Here is a 21,029-nt window from a genome sequence, read left to right on the forward strand (position 1 = left end):
GTAGAGTTTCCTTGCCGCGTACCTTGGTGCTGATGAACAGCTCCTCCCGCGTCCCCTTGCCCTCGTCTAGCCACTTCTGCACGGTCCTGCCCACGATGGCCTCGTTGCCGTAGAGGTAGGCCGTGTCGATGAAGCGGTAGCCAGCCTCCAGTGCGCTGTCCAGCGCCCGCTCCAGTTCCTCCTCGTCTTGTGCCTGGGGTCATACGTCGATAAGTCTTACAAATCCTCCAGTCCTCCAGAAAACATGAACGGTAACCGAAGGGTAACGCGCTCGCCACATACCTGCCAGGTCCCAAGGCCTATCGTGGGCATGGGTGCTCCCGTGTGAAGAGTTATTGTTTTTGACATGTTGCTTACCTGCAGGAGTCAATATTTTTAAGAGGTCAAGGAGCCAATGGCTCCCGAATTTTAGTAATCCAAGCTTAGAAGCTGTGATAACTACAATGAAAACCACACCGTGAAGCACCGAGTCGGGTGAGAAGCCTGAGGTCCGGGACGTTGCTTTGGTCACTGAGCGCCTCGCTCGGAGCGGACAGTCCACCTCACCTAGGACTGAGGGGCCCTCACGCGATTATGATTGACCCGGGACAAAGTGTGATTTGGGGGTTGGCGGTCATTTGTTGCATGGCCTAGGCAATCCCCGGGAGCGAGTCGGCAGGGAAGGGGGTGGGGGAGAGAGGGTGGGAGGAGGCGCACTGTCCGAGGTTGAAGGAGAGGAGGAGGGGGTAGAACGGATTGTACAGCGGCTAAGAGGAAATCGTGTCAATAGGCCAGCATTTACGGGGGTTAATTTGTTTGCAATAGCTTCAATCAGCGTCGGACAGTAAGTACTGAGTTAGTCATACTCTGCAATCTCTTAAGTCAACAACATTGATTCGAATCGTCGGTCTGTATTAATGAGATTTGTAAGTAACGATGCATCATACTTTTATTTTGTGTTACGATTGTGTACAGAAAAACAAACAAACAGGAAACTGAAGTTTCATTGCTTCAGTTGAATGACAAAGACAGTGGGACTTCTGCTCCCTACATTAAATTAGTACAAAGTTTTGAGGGCCGCATTTCAACTTGATCGGTATCTCTGGGCGTTGTCGATTTCGATTAATAATCGAGACGTGAGGCAGTGGGGCTCGTTGAGTCCCATTGGATTGAGAGGTTTTGTTCGGTGTTCAGTCGAATAGCAGCAGCCCTACTTCTTCAACAGGGCAGTCCAGGGGTATTCAGGGTGTTTCTCCGATCTGAGGAGGATTTAAATCAACAATGCAGCAGAAATACAAAATATAAGGAGAATTCATCGACAGGCCAGCGCTATAAAAAGTCTTACCCTCCGATGTGCTTCATATCAAAGAGCTTGCCGTCCAGTCCTTTGTCGAGAGCATCCAGCTTGGCCATGTCACTGTCATCCAGGGTGAAGTCAAAAATCTGTCGACAGAGAGAGGTCATAAAGAAGTGTGACTTTGCCTCGCCGACACGCCTCTGATTCCCTCTATCTTATACATACGTCGATGTTCTGCTGGATGCGGTTAGGCTTCGAGCTCTTCGGGATGACGATGATACCCCTCTGCACCGTGTGCCGCAGCAGCACCTGTGCGCTGGTCTTGTTGTGCTTGGTGGCAATTTCGTTGACGTCGGCGAGACTCAGCAGGTCAGGTAGTTCTTTGCTGCGGACAAGAGAAACGGAATGCATTACTTGAAGTGCGTTTCTTGTCACTGCAAACAAGGGAGGGTTGTAAGCCCGACAACAAGAACAAACTAACGCGAAAAGGCCCGGCCAAAATTTTCGGGGTGGGCTACGGACTGCTGGGACTGGGTATTCATCGATCCACAGCTCCATGCATGTTTGCGTATGACGTATGAGGGCAGGGGGACAAGATTGAGGCGTTCCGGGGTCGATTATGCCTACCAGAGGGCCTTACTTGGGTGAGTCTCGCCGAAAAGTGCACTGCTAAATGTAACGTGGAGTTACAAGAGCCTAATTGAGCTGGACAATTATCATGATGTTCGCCGAACAACAGGAAGTGGCACCAACACCGACTATTAACACGTTCCTTGCGGCGTGACCACTTGATTGATTGATTACTTAGTGACGATAACAGCACAATAAAGCTATGTACAGGGGACCCGCCGGTTTGGGGGTCGTGTTAGATATTGTGGCCATTCAAAGTCTCCCGTCTGGCCGGTTCTGTGACCTGGTTGGCATCATAGCTCACTTCAAAGCGTCACGCGAAACATGAAAAACATCCGGACATCGATCAGAGCTTACCCGGTGATGAGGGCGAGCCACTTGGAGCCGGGGCTGCCGAGCGGCGAGTAGGCCGTGACGGACACGCCGTTCTTCTTGCAGAAGTCCACGATGGGGCGCTGCTGGTGGTACAGGTGCAGCTCGATCTGCAGGTTGGCCGGCGGGACGGCGGCCTGCTTCATGATCCGCTCGATCTGCGTCTCGTTGAAGTTGGACACGCCCAGGGCCTTGGCGCGGCCCGCCTTGTGCTCGGCCTCCATGGCCTGGAACAAACAGGAGAGTCGCGTATTTTGGTTTGCGAGCGCGGCCGCCGGCGGCGTTGTTCGCCCTCGTCGTCTGTACCCCGCTCCCGTCGCACCTTCCAGATGGCGAGGTGGTCCGTGGACAGGTCGGTGCCATCCTCGTTGATTTTGCCGTTGTCGTACGCCTCGCGCTTCACGGCGAAGGGCATGTGGATGAGGTACAGGTCCACGTAGTCCAGCTGCAACTTGGCCAGCGACTGGTTCAGGAAGTCGGGCACGTCGGCGGGCCTCATGCCGTACACGGGCAGCTGCAAAGGAGACAGGGCGGATGCATGACACGGCCCGCACAAGCTGCCTTTAGCTGATCAGGCACACGACTGGTGTCCGTACCTTCGTGGTGACGAACAGGTCCTCCCGCTTGACCTTGCCTTCCTTGAGCCACTTGCTGAGCACTTTGCCGATGAGGTGCTCATTTCTGTAGATGGTGGCCGTGTCGATGTGGCGGTACCCGCTCTGCAGCGCTGCGTCCAGTGCGGTCTCGAGCTCCTGGTCGTTTGTCACCTGGAGCCACAAGACTTCATATTTCAAAACTTTATTTAAAACCAGTTTTCAAGCGCCACCCTTGCATCTCGGGTCACGCCTTCCCCACCAACAGCGTGCTATTGGCTTGCCTCAGGGGTCGTCCAAAAATTACGTCTGTTTTCCCCAGATTTATTATTTAAATTGCGGGAGCTCGGCGCCTGCGAGACTCGGGGTAGGCCACCCCGCAGTACACGCATGCACTGTAAGCAAGATGTTGCCTACCTATCAGACGTTATGAGAAAAAGCAGAGGGCTAAACCTGACCGTTTCGTAAACGATGGACGACTGATGTTATTTGTGGATGATCCCTTCATGACTGGCAGAGATGTTGTTTGAACACGAATTCAACGTGTTGCGCCATCAAGTACTTTCAGGCAAAGGGCCTTCTGGCAAGCATGCGTGAGTCATCTTACGAGAGGACAAGCTGTGGTTTTCTTCAAAAGCAGCGAAAATATTTGGCATGCTCAAACCCATAGCGAGCAAACATTTCCACGCGGAGGGGGAGGTGTTTGGCTGGAGGCGGGCGCGCCTCCGTCACGCGCACCGCGCCGCCACTCATCATGCACTCGAACGGCCCCCGCGTGCCGCCTGCCGCCATTTACTGGCGTTTGGGGCGAGCAGCGCGGCCGCACTCTGAGCACTCACCTGCCAGGTGCCGAGGCCGACGATGGGCATGTCCCCGCCCGAGCTGAGGTGCACCTTGGGGACGTCCAGGCTGCAAGCGCACTTTATTAGTTACGATACACGAAGTGGGGTCGGGATCAAGGGAGAAAAAAAAGAAGAGAGGAAAAACAATGTGTAGCAAGAAGGGTGCCTCTTTCGAGAGAAAGATGAAACATGAAGGTGTGCCACGTTCACGTAGAGGGTTAGGCCTGGCAGTCGGGTAGGCGCCGGGCTGGTCAGGCCGCCCAGGCAGTATGGGGCCAACGACCAGCCGTCCCCACCCTGACCTGGCCACAACGGCTCGACCAGAATACTTCTACTCACTCACCAAGTAGCTACGGCCAAGGCCGCCGCCAACACGAAGCTCACATGGGTGAAGGCGCTCATCGTGTCCTGTGGGAGCAGAGAAGGGCGGTGAGGGTATGTTCACGGTGGGGGTGGGGCAGGGTATGTGGAATCGACCTGCGGTCTGTGGCCCCTGGGGGGATGTAAGCCGCAAAGCACGGAAGCACGGAAATCAGTCATTATTAATAAATGTGAATGTCATACGACAAAAAGTGTTTCAGGTGTACAGAAATACACTCAAGCGGCTACAGTTCGGGGCTGGTGCTGGTGCTGATCACCAAAGGGGGTAAAGGGGGTGCAGAGCACACGGTACTTACCAGTCCTGGTCCTGTCCGCTGGAGAGATGCGGTGGGACTGTGGGGTCCGCGTTGGCACGACCGGCCGGGCCGGCCCATCTCACCTCGGCACGGGCCCCGCGGTCCAGGTCCGTCGTGGGTACGAGGAGCAGAGGGGGAAGCAGTACGAGCCGATGGCACCTCCCTCCCTCCTCCACTCGCACTTCTTGACTCCATCTCAAGATCTCGCTCTCGTCCTCTCCGCTCCCCCTCTTCCCCACTATGTCTCTATCCCCTGACTACTCCCAGCCGTCAAACAGCTTCTCACTCGTACCATGTTATCACCGCCACCGGTTTAAGGTTGGGCGGAGGTGCGCGCGAGCACTCCTAAATATTATTGTTTTACCCCCAGCCTCGCACACGGCAGTAAAATCAAAGTTGTGGGGAGATTCGCCAAAAGGCTCATATCTCAAAAATGATTTATCGATTTGACGTTGTAGAAGTTCAAATCATGATGTTTATTCCGATCTCACGGCGTCCTCAGTCTCAGTTTGGTACATTTGCTTAAGGAAGGCGTAAGGTCTCCTCTGAAAACACAATGATGAGCCACGCTTATTATTTTCAGGTAGCGCGTAGCGTTATCCCGAGCGGATCCCCATACTGCACTTGAATCGACATCGTAACGATGTCGAAATGGTGAATTGGACGTCGAAACCATCGTTTTTGATGCTAATTTCTGGGATTATCCATCATCCCCAGGTGCCTACCTGGGTGCAATAAAATTACGGTTGTCGTTCCGTTTGGAACGGACATCGTGGGATAAGTCAGACATATCATTGCACCCAGCGGGCACCAGTAATGACGATGACGAATGTCTATGTCTCTAGGAAAAGGTCGCACGTTATCCGCGAAAACAATAAAATGTGCGTCACTCCGGAATTATCTGTCAGCTCACACATGAACTTGGTTTTTTATCCGTGCTCTTAGTCGAAAATTAGAATCGGTCGATTATTGATCTTTACGGCGGCATTTAGCGCAGCTCTTCAGGTTTTCTGGTGAAGCAATATAGCTGCCTAGCGGAAACGTGAACAACGTTGTTCGTCTCGACGTCGCACCGTCGCGTGATATGTACAGTCCAAACAAGAAATTCTTCCTCAACCAGCGCCAAGAGAAACGAAATAGTAATAATAAAACAAGGCGAGCGTCCACGACTTCTGTATTTCAGCCGGAGACCGTAATTCGCATAGACTTCATTCACGGCGGCACTGGACTGTAAAAACTTATTGTGAAGTGACAACAAATATCGAGACAAAACATTCATCTCGGCCTATGGAACAAATGAGTCGTCACATGTGTGATGACTCCCTTGTTTTACTGATAATGACAAATCAGTCGTCACGCTGCATAAAACAAATCATTTATCTCCGGACTAATGTTTTGTCACATGACTGAAGATTTGTAAAGTCTTGTTTACAGACCACTTGTCACTTCACAAATATGTTGTCACTTGATTGAGCAGCCGTCACGCAAACCACTGTGCGAAACAGAAGCCGTTGGCTTTCGCTGACGACTCCGCATGCTTTCCGTCAGTATATATTGGCAGCTTCATTTGGCTATACTAATGTGTGACGGGGTGTTCACGTGCGCAATGCACTCTTGACTATAAAGTCCGAGTCTTGTCGAAAACGGATGAAGAGTCTGTTCTATCAGAAACAGATTTTTTTGAAATTATTTTTTTTACTTTTTTGGCATGTGACAAATTATCCGTCACTAGATTGTTACTCTTTCACGTGACGACTTATCAATACTTTGACGAATTGTGTGACAAGTGACAGTGCATTTGTCACGTGACGAAGTATTTGTAAATGGTCTGTGACGACATATCTGTCAAACCGATTTAGGAGAGAGAAAATTGTGGAGTGACGAAGTCACTGGATACAAAATTGTCCTTTCCCGTTTAGAGTGAAGGCCCGCGTTTTTTGTGAATCGTTAATCGTCTTTAAGCATTGATGAGCCAAAAAATGCGCCTTATTCAACGCGCAGCGCTGCTTCCTCCTGGGTAGTGCGTGTATTCCGGTGTATTCCATGCTAGCAGGTCAAAGCAATATTTTTGAACGGTAATTATACTCGATACTGGAAGGTGTGGTTCCAACGGTGAACAATAATAATAAATAATTTTTAAAATAAAATTAAATAAAATTTATACGACAGAATACATAACATTGTCTTTAAGCGTATTGGTTGAAATGCGTCATACAGTAAACACGAAGGCACAAACGTACAATAAAATATCACAATCATTTCAAAGTGAGTAAACGCCCAGCAGTAATACTTTTGGTTCAGTGCAATGTAGGTGCGGTGCGTCGGTGTCGCTCGCTCACGGGTACTCGTTGAATGGGTACATAACGTGGTCCTTCGTAATTCTGCGAAACACAAAAGTGGTCTGTGTAATAACTGCTGCTACGTAAAATTACGGTTTCAATACCGAATAGATCAATTTGAATTAATGAACCATAGGCAAATGACTCACCCTAGGAACAGGAAATCCAAGATACGACCATCCTTGCCCTGGTCAAGCGCGTCCAGTTCGGCGACGTCCTCGGGGCTCAGTGTGAAGTCGAAGAGCTGGATGTTCTGGATGATACGGTCCTGATTGGTAGATTTAGGGATGGCTGCAATACCGCGCTGTACGATGTGCTTGAGCAGAATTTGTGCAGGCTTCTTGTTGTACTTGGCCGCTACCTTCGCCACCACAGGGTTGCTGATAAGGTCAGGCATCTGGATGCTGCTCGAGGCAAAACACAAAGGAACAATAAGCACCAATCCCGCAATATTAAGCTACAAAAAAATCGCAACTTTTTGCGAACGGCAATTTTAAAATTCTTAAAATAAAAGTAAGACAAAAAAACACAAGATTAATGTTATTCTTAAGAATAAATTCACATTTTAATTTTATTTATTTCCCATGTACTAGTGGGATCATAAAAGAATGCCAATATTTGCCGTTACGGAACTGCTAATTTCAGCATATGCAAGCTCTCATAGCGCCTGATAGGTAGGCAACATATTGTCTGGAATGTATGCGTGTACCGCGGGGTGGCCTACCCAGGCTTTACCAGGCGCTGAGCTCTCGTACTTTACCGAAACGAACGTACTAGCTGTGCGTTTTTTAAGAGTGGAAAGCACTCTGTCCCGCATATGTGCTTAACCGCTATCACACCCTCAAGTGCCCTCAAGAAACGCCGCTGCGGTTGTTGCATGCCCAACTTGGTCCCCGAATTCGTCTTTCTCCAGCTCCTGGTGGTACTTACTTGAAGCCCTGCTTGGCGGCGAGAGTGCCGGTACCAGGCGTGCCGATGGGCGAGTAAGCCGTAACCACGATGTCGTTCTTCTTGCAGAACTCCACCAGCGGGCGCTGCTGCATGTACACGTGCAGCTCTACCTGCAGGTTGGCCGGCTTGATACGGCACACGTCCAGGATCTGCTGGATCTGCCGCTGGTTGAAATTCGAAATGCCGATGGCCTTGGCACGGCCCGCGTCAACCTGCGCCTCCATCTCCTGGAGAAGAACAGGAAACGACAAGTGGGCATGTGAAAAGTATCAGCCAAAGAGGAGCGATGCAAGGGGTGGTCGGGGTGAACGTAAACGCCACACGCCTGATAGATTCTTCTCTCTCGCCTGCAGGAAAACTGGTACCCACCCTCCACACGGCGACGAGATCTGCGTCCGGGGACACCAGCAGCTTGCCGTCCGGCCCCTTGGGGTGAAGGTCATCACCCACGGCATCGAAGGCGAAGGGGGCGTGCACCAGGTACACGTCCACGTAGTCCATCTGCAGGGCGGCCAGCGACCGCTTGAGCCACTTCTCGGGGCCACCGGGGCGCACGCCGGGCAGGGGCAGCTTGGTCACCATGAACAGCTCGTCGCGCGTCAAGTTGTCCGAGTCCATCCAGCGCTCCTTGATGAGCTTCCCGATCACGGCCTCATTCTCGTACGCCGCCGCCGTGTCGATGTGGCGGTAGCCGGCGCAGAGGGCCTCCTCCAGCGCGTCCTCCAGCTCGCCTTCCTTGGCCTGCGAACAGATGAGCACAGTGTGACACTCCCAACGGCGGCTGCCATGGCGGTGGCTGCGCGCTGGCGGCGCGGAGCGCCCGGCGGGGTAGGCAACCCACCACCCGCCCAAGGCGTGCAGTGTGCTGCTCGCCGGTCGGGCCGGGCGGCGGCGCCAGAGCCGCACGCAGCGAGGCCTCGCCTCGTGTGTCGGCCGACAAAAGGGGGCGGGCGATCTGGGATGATAAGGTTATTGACCAGGCTGATTGGGGAAAGGGCTCGGGAGGGTAGTGGACTGGAGAAGAGTGACCGGCGCGCATAGCCCCCCTCGCCCCGCCCCCTCCCATACACTCTAGGGGGAGGGCTGGCCGGGCCGTCAAGGTGTTTGCCAACCCCTAGCTGACGTGACGGCCCTGACCCGGAAGGGCTTGTGGGACGGCCAGCGAACGCAGTGACCTTCACATCGTCTATCGACACCCGGAGGCCTGTTCAGGTGGAGAGGCAAAAAGCCTCGCAAGACGTCCTCTGGTTTCCAGGCAGCCAAGCATCTCTTGTGGGAGAAATGCGTGGGGACATCTTGGTTTTTCCAAAACACCCCGAAAACCAGGACATTGTTTCGTTTTAACCGTGCGCGAAATGGTTCAGCTGTAATGGCCTGCCCAAAGGAGTAAATATCAGCCATCCGCTAATTTTTGGCTCCTCTACTTCAGCAATACCAGTGTATCTGAACAAGCTATTAACATAAAGAGCTAATATTTGTTTTTACCTAAGGCCATACGAGCTAATCTATTACAGTAGCTATTTTAACGAATATTGTTTCCACTGTGCTCTTCTCAAAGCTTAGCGAGTCTGTCACGTTTTGTTCCGCGTTAACCTCCGATGCGACAACAGATTTCTCTCCTAGCTGCGCCGCGGCGGGTTGGGGAGAAGGGGAGGGGGGAGGAATCCAATGGATGAGTTACGCCCTCCAAAAGACGACGCACACGCACTAGGGCTTTCTGCCTTGCCTACTCATCTGAAACTCCCCCGGCAGCGCTTGCTCCTCAAAAGTTGAGAAACATCGCACAAATTGCGGACGCGTCTGGAAAACTATGATGAAACCTCATAATTAAGATACATGGGGGGACGAGCCTCGTCACGGACATTGACTGGCATATTTGATGCTTTGAGGCAAGAAATGGGGCTTCCCTAAAACGCTGGGACGAGCTGCGTGACGCGCCTCTGCAAGTCATTAGCTCACCAGATAGGAATTTAGTCGTGCCTTTCTGAGCGCTACCATGCGTCCGTACGACAGTTTCCAGAGGAGAAAAGCACCCGTGGCGTGGAGGGCGCCTTCCGCGTGAAAATGTAAAAAAGTAATAATGTCATTTTGTGAATAAGGTTTGACATCGGCTACATAACGTTTTGCGTATGTACACCAATGCCATTCGGTTCTCACCGTCACAAATTGCTTCCATTCATTTCACGCGGGTTTTGTTCCACCGACACCAGTCACCAGTCCGTCCCGTCAATCAGAGCGAGGGACTTCCCCTCCCCTCTTATCTGTTCGTGCTTCGCCGTGCGTCGTGTCCTTGAAAAGCAGAACTGTCCAGTGGGAGGGGGGGGGGGGTTAGCAACAGAGTTGGGGCCAGGGGAGAAAGAGAGGGGGGGGGGGCTTGTCCAGCAGAGTACAACGTTACGGCGGGGGTTTACAGTCATAAAGTTGAATATTCAGTGGTGGGCTCCTGAAGCTCAACTGAGCACTCTACTGACCCACACCAAAAGAAAATTTCGAGCAAGATCCTGCTCGCTATTTTGTTGGACCATTAAAAAAATTAGTATTATAATTTTAATTTATACAAAATTGACAGCCAATAAATCAAGCGCCAGACCTCTAAAAACATTAGAAAGGGTTGAACGAAAAACACCAGTATTCGAATATACCGGTAGATAAGGCTTAGGTACTACTTAGTTTTTTAATTTCCCGGTTGTGACGGAAAAGTTTGACAGAGCACTACCAACATCTCATAATAAAAATTTCGCTTACGCACTACATAATACATCGTTTCAGTAATGACAATTAAAAATTTGAAATATTTAAGAAACACTTCTCTCTTGAGATTGCCTAATTGAGGTCTTACAAAGATTTCTTTGTTTTTGACACATTTATTATGCAGAGCGTCTCGTTTGGTCAAAACTGCAATTGCTACGGCGCAAAGTATATCAAATTTGTCAACGATCCTTTGCGTAGTCGAATACAACCGCGGCCATACGTTATACTTGTTTAAAAAGAGTGCAGTCTCGTACAATACAATGTAAAATAAGAGAAAGGTTAAATCAAAAGCTTAAATTTTAATGACAAAACATAACCTCTTTACCTAGCGGTCTGAAATCAACAGGAAAATCTGTTTAAATGAGGCGGGAAAACTCACCTGCCATGTGCCATAGCCGAGGAGGGGCATCTTGGCACCATTGTTCAAAGTGGCATACTCTGGGCAAGCCATGGCTGAGCTTCTTTGACGTTTGTCGTAAGACGGGCACGAGTGAGACTGGTCGGGTTACGGGCCGCCGGCTGACTAGTGCTGGGCGAGGAGCGAGAGTGAGCTAGACTCGACCACTCCCACCTTCCACACCCCGCCCCCCGGCCGCCCAGGCCCGGCTCGGCAGGCACCACTGGCGCCAGTGGCGCAGCTTTGTGGTTGGCCGAAGAACTATGCATTCGAGTGCGTAGCGGGCGTAGCGTAGGCCGCAACTCTGTCTCGTTCGCACCAATCTGAAGCCAGCCGCGGAGGGTTTGAGGAGAGAGAGAAAGAGGCAATCCGCGCGGAACTTCCCTGTCGATCGGTTGCCCAGGGCGATGTCGTGGGCGTTGCTCGCCCCCCGTTTCCGCTTCCTTTTACTTTGTCCTTCCCTCCCCCTCCTTCCGAAGTTCCGAAGACTCAAGCAAACCTCTTAACGGTGATCTATTACATGAGCCATTAGTTCCCCCAAGTAGAGCGTTTGTCCTGCAGGCAGAATGTTGCCGTTGGTGCTCGGCCTGGTGGTCGGCTCGCGTCCACTTTTAGGGCCCATGTTATAGAATTTACATGCAGAGCGGGGAAGTCTGTACACTCCACTCGGCAATTTCAAGTGGACAAAACAGTGTATCTTCTATGTCTTGAAAGAGGCTGTACCGCGCAACAATGTTTCGAGTTTGCGCACTTCCTCCCCCTGCCCCGTTAAAGTCGATATGGTGCCATGTGCTGGGCGAGTATGCAAACCCGCTAACCCGCACGCTGCACTGTTGTAGCCCTGACCAACGGTACAATCCTTGGGTCATGTGTCACCTGGTTCAGGTTTTCTCTCTCTCAAGTTAAGTCTTGGTCGAACCCGCGGGTTGGGGGCTGGGGGGTGGGTCATGAGTGACAAATGGAAATGATCAGATGGAAATACGAACTATCACAGCCGTTTATTTGATAAAGAATGTATAATTATTGACCGGCATTGGCTGCCCTAATATATATAGTAGTGTCCACTCCACATACTATCACGAAATATATCTTTGTTTAATGTCATTGGAACCCCTGCTCGGAGAAAGGCCATGTCACGGTGTTGAGCTAGTTATTGCACCACCATGCGCGACATGACGTCGCTCTACAGAAACGAGCAGAAAAGGAGTATTCCTTCGACGTCGACCCATGTGCTAAAAAAACGAGATCTTGTTTCGCGTTGTGAGATGAGAATGAAAGTGAGAGAGGCTTTCTACACTCTCTACGTACAGGTATGACCTAACAATTCCGATATTTTTGAAGATCAATAGTCAACCTCGTTGTAAACAATTTGGCCTATCGTCGCTCATTGTCAAGATACAACAAATTTCACTCTTATACCCGCAAGAATGAACTTGTACATGTTCGCAAAAGGAAACGTTGGAGGATGATTGTTATTAAGCAAAAATATCGGTACTGCAACACCACACGCGGGTGTATAGAGGGTGGAAAAGCCACTCACCTCACGTTAAACAAGATCTTGGTTAACTTTCGTGTATCAGGGCTGCGACACAGCAGTATATGCGGGTTGGCCTACTCGCTGCACCCGTAAGGCGCCCTGGCCCCCTAGGGTAGGCAAACCTGCAACACTTGTGTGTCGCAGCCCTCACCACACGGTACGCAACACACCCCTTTTCCTGGTGTGAACACGTCCCTTTTGGAACTCTCCGGCTGCTGCACAATCCGTGCTTGTGCGTCAGCGTCGGGATTGTGCGCAGGCCGTAGGCCGTTCACGTCCACCCAGCCAAGAGCCACACTCTCATTATGGAATAAAAAACAATCAACGCGGGAGCAATGCAATGCCTTCCACAGCACCACAACCACAACAAACTGGCGTCAAAATGAAACATTTCATGCCGTAATGTTGCCACGAGTTTAACTTTGGTCGCTGCAGAGACGATATTACGACCCTTCTAATGGGTGAGATGGAGCTAGCCCTGCCCAGTGACCTGCACTGCGGAGTTGCAAAAGGCGCTGTATGGCCCAGGCGGTCGTCGTCTCATAACGGACGTCATTGCTTTTGCTTCTTCTGGCCACGCCCCCTCAGCAGGTGAACGCGTCGCACTGGGCCGCAGTGCCCTCGGCCGCGGCCCTGAAGGCCTTCCACACGGGGTGCTCGGGTGCGGTGGGGTTCGGGCTTCGGAGCCACCTGGCCAAACAGAGAAAAACACCTTGATCAATGAGACTGGCGGGGTGAGTCCCGTCGCTACGCGGACCGATCGAAAACAGGCGGAGCGCGATCGAAGCAGGGCTGTGCGTTGGCGCTGTGCAGAGGCGTCTAGAATGGTTAAAATGTTAAATGAGGGCTCGATATTACGAGGTATGAACACACAAACATACAATCAGGCTCAGTCGCTGACAACGGGTTTAAACGGATCTAGCGTAACCTTGTGGCCGTGACAGGACAAACTATAGGGCTTTAGTTAGCACATTATTCGTGGAATCTACGCGCTTGATACGGCGTCTGTGTCAGGTCTGCTTTCTCTTGATAACGCAATTGCGATTGCGAAAGTGTTGCCCAATGATTAATCACAGGGCGGGACCGAATCGGAAGCTGGGCGCCTGCGAGACTCAGGGTAGGCCACCCTACTGTACACGCATGCACTGCAGACAAGATGTTGCCTACCCACCAGGCGCTACGAGGGCTTGATGGCTGAACTTGGCAGGTTCGCAACGGGCGCGGGGGTTGACCGCGCGATGTACGCACAGGGTGGCCCACAAGGTCCACAGACCCCAGAAAATGTCGTAGCTGTACGGTACCGCATGCAGCCGTGCGGGCGGGATTGCCTGCAGCCTCTCACCACCAGCACGGCGCCTTTTGGCCCATTGCGAGTAGGCAACGTGTCCACACTCCTGAAGCGGTCGCACAGTAGAACTTTTCTTTTCGGGGTTTGAGGAGGCCACCGCCCCCCCCCCTCCCCCCGAGGGTCGTCGATTCGGACCTTACCGACATCTGACAAGGGAAGGTTTTCCGGTGACACACTCAGATTTCACCCCTAGTTTAGGTCTGGCACTGGCTTTAGCTGCCCGTAGTGACTTTGAAGGTCGTTTTACCCGAATTTAATTGAAAATTCGCCAAATTTATAGCCTGATTATCAACTTTACATGCACATATCTCAAGAACCGTTTGAGCTACAGCGCCCATAGGAGGGAAATCAAAATTTAGCACGTTCTTCGCTTGTAGAAAATTTGAACGAAATCGATTAGGGTCGCAAAACGGGTCCCGAGAGGAGGTTGCGATCCTAGAGCCCTTTTTGGTGACCCCCATTGATTTGATTCAAATATTTTTCATGGGAAGTACTATCTGAGAGATAATTTCCTGCAAAATCTGGGCGCTGTAGCTCAAACGGTCCCGGAGATATGTGCATGCAAAGATGGCAAAAAAAGGGATGAATTTGGGAAATTTTTGATGAAATTCGCGTGAAATGAGCTCCAAACTCCCTACGGGCAGCTTAAACCAGTGCCAAACCATATCTAGGGGTGCATATAACTACTCCTTTAAGTGCCTTTGAAATCTGACTGTATCACCGGAAAACCTTCCCTTGTGAGTAGTGGTGAATAACGCTTGCGCTAATGCACTGACCTGAGGACGTCGGGCGTGCCCGGGTAGCTGCTGGCGTGTCGGCCCATGAGGCACGCGGCCCGCTCCAGGCACTGCGCGCGGGTCACGCCGTCCACGATGACGCGCGCCATGCCGGCCCGGGTCAGCCCCAGCAGGTTCAGGATGATGGGCAGGTTCTGCACGACCACGCGCACGAGGCGCGCGCCCACCATCACCGCCATCGAGGCCGCGAAGTTGACGATCACCACCCGGAAGCCGGACAGGACGTTGCCGAGGAGGGCGATCAGAGATCCCATCGGCATCGGCGACGCCGTCTGTTCGGAGGGAAGCGCACGAATAATTAACAGAGTGCTGGGTGCAGCGCGAGTCTTTCTCCACCCCGCTTCCGAACTCGAACAGTCTCGCGCGCTACAGTGTACATCGCGGGCTCGTGTACCCTCTCCGCCCGTTAGGCGCCACGGCCCCTGCCGCCGAGCGAGTATGCAAGCCCGCAACACAGCGCAGGGCGTGCTCAGAAACACGCGCTCCACGAAGGTGCTCGTAACTAAACCGAAAGTATATACTTACTTCACTGACGTCCGTGCTGCTCCCGGCCACCGTCGACATGGCCGTGTTGGCGCTGCTGGCCGTGCTGGTCGTGCTGGCCGTGCTGGCCGTGCTAGCGGTGCTGGTGGATCCGGCGCCGTTGGTGTAGGGCGCGATGGCCTGCTCCAGAGCGGCCCACGCTTCGGACGCCACGCTCTGCGCTGCAGCTGGCTGTGCCACCGGGGCCGCACTGCCCTGCTGGGCCAGGACCCCGCTGACCACGGTCGGGGGCACGAACAGCGGGCCGGTGGGCGTGGAGGGCACGGCGGGGAGCGGCTGGGAGAGCAGCCATGGCGGGATGGGCTGCACGGAGCCCATGGAGGGCATGGAGCCCATGGAGGGCATGGAGCCCATGGAGGGCATGGATCCCATGGTGGGCACGGACGGCATGGAGAACATGGGGCCCACGGCCGGCATGGAGGACATGGACGGTACGGTGGCCATGGTCATGCCCCCTTGCATCGGTCCGCCGGGGGCTGCGAGGCCCAGGGCCGTGAGCAGCGCCGCGCTGGCACTGAGTTGGCGCGGCGGGGAGGAGGCGGCGACGGGAACCGCGGCCATGGGGTTGTAGGGCAGGCCGTTGTTCGGGTAGGCGGCGGACTGCAGCCCCGCCGTGAGGAAGGGGTTGAGCAGCAGCTGCAGCAGCCGCAGCGCGCCCGCCGTCAGCACTGCGCACAGGGGGATGATTTGGTTGAGCTCGGGGCGCGACGCTCCCAGACACCACCCGGCCACTCGACGACTCCCCTCCCGCACTCACCTGCCGGATCCAAGTACATGCTGGTGCGTGTGCTGCGTGCCGCCCTTCGCGTGAGACTGGTGCGCCACCCTTCCCCCGCACCTGTACTTATAGCTGCGCTCGCTCCCTGTCCCGGAATGCAATTAGGAGAGGGTGCCTCTGGTGCCCGTCTCCCCGGCCTAGTCGGCCTGCACGGCCACCGGGTCAGACGCTCTGGCCAGGGCTCCGGCCAGGGCCCCGGCCAGGGCCCCGGCCAGGGCCCCGGGCCAGCCAGGGTGGGTGATGGCGCCGAGGTGGAGGGTCGGGCGCCGCGAAACTAAAGCCCAGGCAAAAGCTGATGGTGGCGTGCAAGTTGGGCCTCGATACTCCTTATCCCCCCTCTAAGCTCCCTCGCCCATTCCGAAGCACAAACATGACGACGTGCGCGACTTTTTCGGCTAAAAACTTCCGCAGACGGTTGATCCCTGGAGTAATACAGCATGCACGTGCGCAGATTTTTTTTCCCCAAAAGAGATAGGAGAGTGACTAGGGGTGGAGGGGGGCAGTCTTACGGGCGGGGAAGGGCCACCCTTGTGATTCGGGCAAGGACAAGCTCCACGTACCGGCAGCAGAGGCCGTGGCCATGGCGTCTTATTATGTGCTAAGCACAATACGTTTAGTGTCCATACCAAAGATTTTTCGTTGCACTCGTGGGACGTAAACGCGGCATCCCAGGCAAAGGGCAATATCTCGTTTTGAGCTAGGACAAAAGTCGTGCTCATTTTAGACGAATGTTTAGTTTCCGAAAAGTAATAGTTTTCTCAGTGTGCTGGCGCACCCCGCTATTCCCCGCAGGGCCGTCGTCAGCATTCGCGGACGGCGGCGCTCTCCGCGCTTGGACAGTCAGTCGTTTAGTCAGGAAAGAGCACCCGAACGCAGAGCACGGCAGTGCGATGCCGAAAGGTGTGCGGCGGTTCCTTACCAGCGCAAGAAAACGTCATCGGCATTACGGAAAACTGAAATTGCGCGCGACGTCGTCGACCGGGGAGTCAGGGAGTGACCCTGCGCTCACGGCTACGTGCAAAGCTGTGCTCGGTACAGCAGTACAAAGTGGGTAGAAACATTCGAAGTCTTCATGCGTGTCGTCTAGGGTTGCATCTTTTATCTCTCCCTTCTTTTCCACCCGCCCTATAGGCTACGTGTAGAGCGGGTATCCCGCACGCTCCAGGTGGCTGATTAACCCCGCTCACTTCTTTAGTTGTGCTGTACACCACGCACGACTGCCGGCGGGGCGCCGTAGTCGGGGGCGGTAGGCAAGCCCGCTCGCACTCTCGCGTGGTGTACAGCATAACTACAGAAGTGAGTGGGGTTTATCAGTCACCTGGTATGCAGGATTTGCCCCGAGGGTGAGTCACGCTACGCATTTTTTTTTTTTTAACCGAGCTCGTACCTTTGCCTCCGCTTCGTCCACCCCTGCGTGGTCGAAGTGCGTATATGGGGCGGACTCGAAGACTCCAAAGCGGCCCAAATACAATCAATACTCTCCGGTTTGCTTTCCACTAATAATGAATGAGCCGTGAGGTGGTAATCGGCTTTGACGTGCGTGAGGCGTGCGGTGGCCCGGCCCGGGCTGCGCCCCGTCACCGGCACCGTTACGCTTGGGCCAGATATTGGCGACGGGTACGGTACGGTTGGCGGCGGGGCGCGCGACCAGTGGCCGAAGGGCCGGCGGGGCCGGCAGGGAGCGCCGGGTGAAAGTAAATAGAGCACAGGTAAATGTGTGATTGGTGGGCGGAGCGAGCCTCGCTCCCACTTACGGCCCTTATAGGTCTCCTCGGCCATCGGGCCTGGCCTGTATACACTCGGTGGACCCCAGCTGGGCTTTCCCTCTTCCGTATCCTTTTTCATGTATTCAGAAAAATGTCCGTGTCTGTTCATGGACTGTGATCAAAAATTATTGTACAAAGTGTCTTACATCAGTTTCCAGCTATGGCTGGAAATAACATACCACAATACCCCCCCCCTCCCCTTGCCCACGGAGTTGCCTGTGCGGACCATAAATATGCGAACAGAACAGGTATAAGAATGGAGTTATGCGGTTATAAATATTGTAGACATTTAGGGAAATTCCCAAGTCCCAGTAAACACGAAAAATTCACTACGGGCCCATTTTCAGTCATTTGCAGTTTTTGATTGACAATGTCGCCAATCCCTTTCTCTGACTAAGTTTTGACTAGCTAGTGGAAACTTTGCAGAAAGAGACTCACTTTCGCCGTCAAAAACTGAAAATGACTCGGTATTAGCCCGTGAGTTGCTCGGATTTTAGTTTTTGGTTCGTTTTGTCTTGTAGCCTCCTGAACTCCTGCAGTTGAATACGTTGGTTCCCGCGCAACCGCTAGGCAATACCCGTTGCGAGGCTAGTTGGCAAACCGTCTGTCTGTCTGTCTGTCTCTGTCGGCAGGTCGGTCTGACATTTGGTCCAGCGGAACAAAACGGAGTTCTGAATCGCGGGTTTAGGCCAAATAGACCTAATCTCGACTTGTCGTCAGCTGTTGTGCATCAGTAACGTCACCAGGTTGAAAATGGCTTCCTTACCAACCGGTATACCCTATAGTTTCACTTTATTGGCTAATTTGTTGATAGGCTAGGATTTCTGCTAAAATTTTTCTTAACAATAATCGTCAACACCCATAGATGCAGAGACTATGTGTCAATTTGACATCAAGGGCTGTCTCTGTTCTAAATTTACTCGTCTTCATGATAACATCATCTGACGTCCTCATAACATCATTTTCTGTCGGTCAAAATTACTAAAATATTTCACGTGATCATCTTGACAAATTTTTGTAACATGGGTATATTTTTCTTCAAGTTGCTCTCACATTCACATTTTTCATGTCATGTTGCAGTTCTGCAAGGGAAACCTGTCAATGAAGCCATTAAACCACTCCTCTGGCTGCTAGGAAAATGGGAATCTTCAGAAGGGAATGGGTCCTTCCCCTCCATCTCACCATTTAAATATGGTGAACGGATTGAATTTTACTCACTAGGTCAGCCAATGGTTAACTACTCGTCCTTCACATGGCATCTCGAGAAGAAAAACCCTATGCATCTTGAGTCAGGCTTCTTACGAATTAACCCAGGAACTCAGCAAGTGGCTTTCATGCTAGCACATAATTTTGGTCAGTGTCAATGGAAATGGTTTATGAATGTCTCAAAAGAATATTTTGAACAACATATGTCTTTTTGAATAGGCCTGACAACAGTGGAAGAGGGTGAAGTTGTTGACCACAAGATAACTTTGACTTCTAAATCTGTTTCAAGAATGTCCTGGGCCAAAGGTCCATCTGTCACAAAAGTAAGGAGAGCCATTGTACGTCTCATTTTATAATAGATGAAAAATTCTAATCCACTGTGTATGCTCTTGTTTCAGATTTCACGTAATTTCTCACTTATAGATGATAATACTCTGGAACAAGTAGTATTCATGGAAACTGCAAATACTCCTCTTTGTGAACATCTTAAAATTGTGTACAACAGAGTGTCATAATTTTTGAGGTATGTAATGGTTAATCATAATAAATAGACAAAATTTGATAACCACATCGTCAGAATTTATTAACATTATAATTGATAGAACTGTCAAGGAACAGTTTTAACAAGTCCAAATAAATACTAAAATTTGCCTGGGTAAAGAATAAAAGTTGAATAGGATGGCAAAATAAGTTGAATACATTCACAGTTCAGTCTCACAGAAGATGGTGGAACCACCCATAACAAATTGAGAGGAAAGTAATAAAAAAAATAAGTTACAGAAAACCAACACTTAAAATAAGAAAAGGTTTTCAAAAAAATAAAGAGTAGAAAATACAACAGCATACCATTTATGATGTGTTAAGCTTGATTCAGAAACACTCAAAAATTTTTCTTCAAATAAGAGATAAGAAGAAATTTATCACAAATCCCATGGAAGGCATTTGAAATCTAATGTCATCTGGATTGCAACCAAACTGTAGATACGGAAGTACCATTAATCTTGACATCTTTAAACCCTTTTAAGGTATGATGTGCTTGGAACCACAATAAACCTTGAGGCTCATCAGGTTTGGATTCGATGACGTGTTCAACATGCGAGTCATTCTGATCTTTAGGTTTGTCACTGAATATGTTAGTACCTCCACAAATACACTTGGGCAAACTAGTAGGTGGCATCAATCTAATTATAGCATGCTTCCCACTCATGGGAATATTGTACCGCTCCTTAGGAGAGAACCCACATGAGACAAGATCTGTATTATTCTTACGTAAGAATAAATACATATTTGTAGGTGATAAGGGCTGATTAAAGAAAGTATGGAGCTGCTCTGATGATATTAAACATCTGTAACAATAAAACATATGGATTGAATAAAAGTTGTATGTTTACTTGAGGCACTGGCCTAATGCCAAGCAAGGGAAGACAAACCTAAAAAGCTCCAGCAAACTGCTTTGATGTGGATGCTTAGAATCAAGATGACCATGAAGGAGAGGAGGATACTGGAATCTATAGACATCTCTAGGGCTAAGTGGAGTGGCACCAAGAATCATTGCCACCTCCTCAACCATACCATTTGCGTTACAAATTTCTTCTTCGAGGCACTGGCAAATAAAAATAAAGTATCAGGAGCCAGGCCGTCTGCGGCATATAAAGATAATATGATAATGATCATTTAATACCTGAAATGCTGTTTGCATTGACTCCATTATTGCCTTCACTTTCTTAAATTCAGTCTCTGCTTGAACAACTTGACAACTCCGATGAATCGTCCTACCTGACGTGTTATCAACAGGCTAGTGAAACATCAAATGCAATGATTAATGGGATAGTAATATGAGTGGTACGTCATGCATTCAATTAAAGCAATACGATCGACTGAAATGTTATCGTACCTGATCGTCCGCATTAGTTTCTAAAGTGTCTTTCCTTCTTATGACAGACTGAAGCTGTTTGTAGGGAAATGGAAGCTGCTGTCTTTGATAGGCAATATGTTTAAAAAATTCAATGGCAAGATGAGAGCACATCGAAGCAGTCAGCACATCTTTAAGGTTAACGTCAATTAAAACTGGCGCCGGCATTTTCTCCTAAATATTTAACGTAGTTTGACGCCAATTTGACAAAAGTAAACAGAGATCTGACGCTTAACCCTCAAATTCTTTTAGGTGCACAATGTGAATGTGTATCATCTGATCTGACAACATTCAACCCACTCCCCTCCGCCCCC

The 21,029-nt window shown here is 51.2% G+C and overlaps 5 protein-coding genes across 8 annotated transcripts in view; 1 reads left to right on the plus strand and 4 right to left on the minus strand.

The window, feature by feature from the left end:
- The window catches only part of LOC113204541 (aldo-keto reductase family 1 member A1-like), a 2,368-nt gene extending 1,820 nt beyond the window's left edge, over positions 1-548 (minus strand). For both annotated transcript variants that reach the window (XM_052264742.1, XM_052264741.1), the window contains exons 1-3: positions 443-548; positions 283-357; positions 23-193 (exon numbers count right to left, since the gene is read on the minus strand). In XM_052264742.1, coding sequence (XP_052120702.1) covers positions 23-193; positions 283-348 — 237 coding nt within the window. In that variant the 5' untranslated portion in view covers positions 349-357; positions 443-548. The remainder of the gene's footprint in view (positions 1-22; positions 194-282; positions 358-442) is intronic.
- Positions 549-910: 362 nt separating this feature from the next.
- Positions 911-4,550, minus strand: LOC113204530 (aldo-keto reductase family 1 member B7-like). The gene is made up of 9 exons (XM_026419735.2): positions 4,391-4,550; positions 4,057-4,121; positions 3,711-3,780; positions 2,875-3,045; positions 2,601-2,792; positions 2,264-2,505; positions 1,502-1,661; positions 1,325-1,422; positions 911-1,238 (listed from the first exon to the last, which is right to left on the minus strand). Exons 1-9 carry the CDS (start codon positions 4,466-4,468, stop codon positions 1,190-1,192), a joined length of 1,125 nt encoding a protein of 374 aa, XP_026275520.1. The 5' UTR covers positions 4,469-4,550; the 3' UTR covers positions 911-1,189.
- Positions 4,551-6,523: 1,973 nt separating this feature from the next.
- LOC113204531 (aldo-keto reductase family 1 member A1) lies at positions 6,524-10,999 on the minus strand. The gene is made up of 5 exons (XM_026419736.2): positions 10,811-10,999; positions 8,050-8,421; positions 7,660-7,907; positions 6,879-7,133; positions 6,524-6,771 (listed from the first exon to the last, which is right to left on the minus strand). Exons 1-5 carry the CDS (start codon positions 10,880-10,882, stop codon positions 6,726-6,728), a joined length of 993 nt encoding a protein of 330 aa, XP_026275521.1. The 5' UTR covers positions 10,883-10,999; the 3' UTR covers positions 6,524-6,725.
- Positions 11,000-16,687: 5,688 nt separating this feature from the next.
- LOC113204479 (peroxynitrite isomerase THAP4) lies at positions 16,688-19,368 on the plus strand. 3 transcript variants are annotated; one of them, XM_052264743.1, is made up of 5 exons: positions 16,756-16,878; positions 18,230-18,369; positions 18,678-18,950; positions 19,023-19,126; positions 19,202-19,368. In XM_052264743.1, the coding sequence occupies exons 2-5, from the start codon at positions 18,351-18,353 to the stop codon at positions 19,316-19,318; spliced, it is 513 nt and encodes a 170-aa protein (XP_052120703.1). In that variant the 5' UTR covers positions 16,756-16,878; positions 18,230-18,350; the 3' UTR covers positions 19,319-19,368. The 3 variants fall into 3 exon arrangements, with proteins under 3 accessions (XP_026275434.2, XP_052120703.1, XP_026275435.1); XM_026419649.2 differs by lacking the exon at positions 18,230-18,369 and having other exon boundaries at positions 16,688-16,878; XM_026419650.2 differs by lacking the exon at positions 16,756-16,878 and having other exon boundaries at positions 18,195-18,369.
- Positions 19,361-21,024, minus strand: LOC113204477 (MAD2L1-binding protein). Its single transcript, XM_026419647.2, has 4 exons — positions 20,698-21,024; positions 20,485-20,598; positions 20,234-20,406; positions 19,361-20,149 (listed from the first exon to the last, which is right to left on the minus strand). The coding sequence occupies exons 1-4, from the start codon at positions 20,881-20,883 to the stop codon at positions 19,759-19,761; spliced, it is 864 nt and encodes a 287-aa protein (XP_026275432.1). The 5' UTR covers positions 20,884-21,024; the 3' UTR covers positions 19,361-19,758.
- Between the last annotated feature and the right edge of the window lie 5 nt (positions 21,025-21,029).

The sequence above is a fragment of the Frankliniella occidentalis genome, unplaced genomic scaffold, assembly GCF_000697945.3.
Source record: "Frankliniella occidentalis isolate FOCC.00 unplaced genomic scaffold, Focc_3.1 Scaffold21, whole genome shotgun sequence".
Classification (NCBI taxonomy): domain Eukaryota; kingdom Metazoa; phylum Arthropoda; class Insecta; order Thysanoptera; family Thripidae; genus Frankliniella; species Frankliniella occidentalis.

Coding starts and splice junctions, on each gene's coding strand:
- LOC113204479 (XM_026419649.2), top strand. CDS start 16,722: ATGCCGAAAGGTGTGCGGCGGTTCCTTACCAGCGCAAGAAAACGTCAT. Junction 18,951..19,022: donor CATGCTAGCACATAATTTTG/GTCAGTGTCAAT, acceptor CTTTTTGAATAG/GCCTGACAACAGTGGAAGAG. Junction 19,127..19,201: donor AAGGTCCATCTGTCACAAAA/GTAAGGAGAGCC, acceptor CTCTTGTTTCAG/ATTTCACGTAATTTCTCACT.
- LOC113204477 (XM_026419647.2), bottom strand. CDS start 20,883: ATGCCGGCGCCAGTTTTAATTGACGTTAACCTTAAAGATGTGCTGACT. Junction 20,407..20,484: donor CAATGCAAACAGCATTTCAG/GTATTAAATGAT, acceptor TTTATTTGCCAG/TGCCTCGAAGAAGAAATTTG. Junction 20,150..20,233: donor AGTTTGCTGGAGCTTTTTAG/GTTTGTCTTCCC, acceptor TTATTGTTACAG/ATGTTTAATATCATCAGAGC.
- LOC113204531 (XM_026419736.2), bottom strand. CDS start 10,882: ATGGCTTGCCCAGAGTATGCCACTTTGAACAATGGTGCCAAGATGCCC. Junction 8,422..10,810: donor TCGGCTATGGCACATGGCAG/GTGAGTTTTCCC, acceptor ATCTGTTCGCAG/GCCAAGGAAGGCGAGCTGGA. Junction 7,908..8,049: donor ATCTCGTCGCCGTGTGGAGG/GTGGGTACCAGT, acceptor GTTCTTCTCCAG/GAGATGGAGGCGCAGGTTGA.
- LOC113204530 (XM_026419735.2), bottom strand. CDS start 4,468: ATGGGCCGGCCCGGCCGGTCGTGCCAACGCGGACCCCACAGTCCCACC. Junction 2,793..2,874: donor ACCTGTTCGTCACCACGAAG/GTACGGACACCA, acceptor TCTCCTTTGCAG/CTGCCCGTGTACGGCATGAG. Junction 1,662..2,263: donor TGGCTCGCCCTCATCACCGG/GTAAGCTCTGAT, acceptor TCTTGTCCGCAG/CAAAGAACTACCTGACCTGC.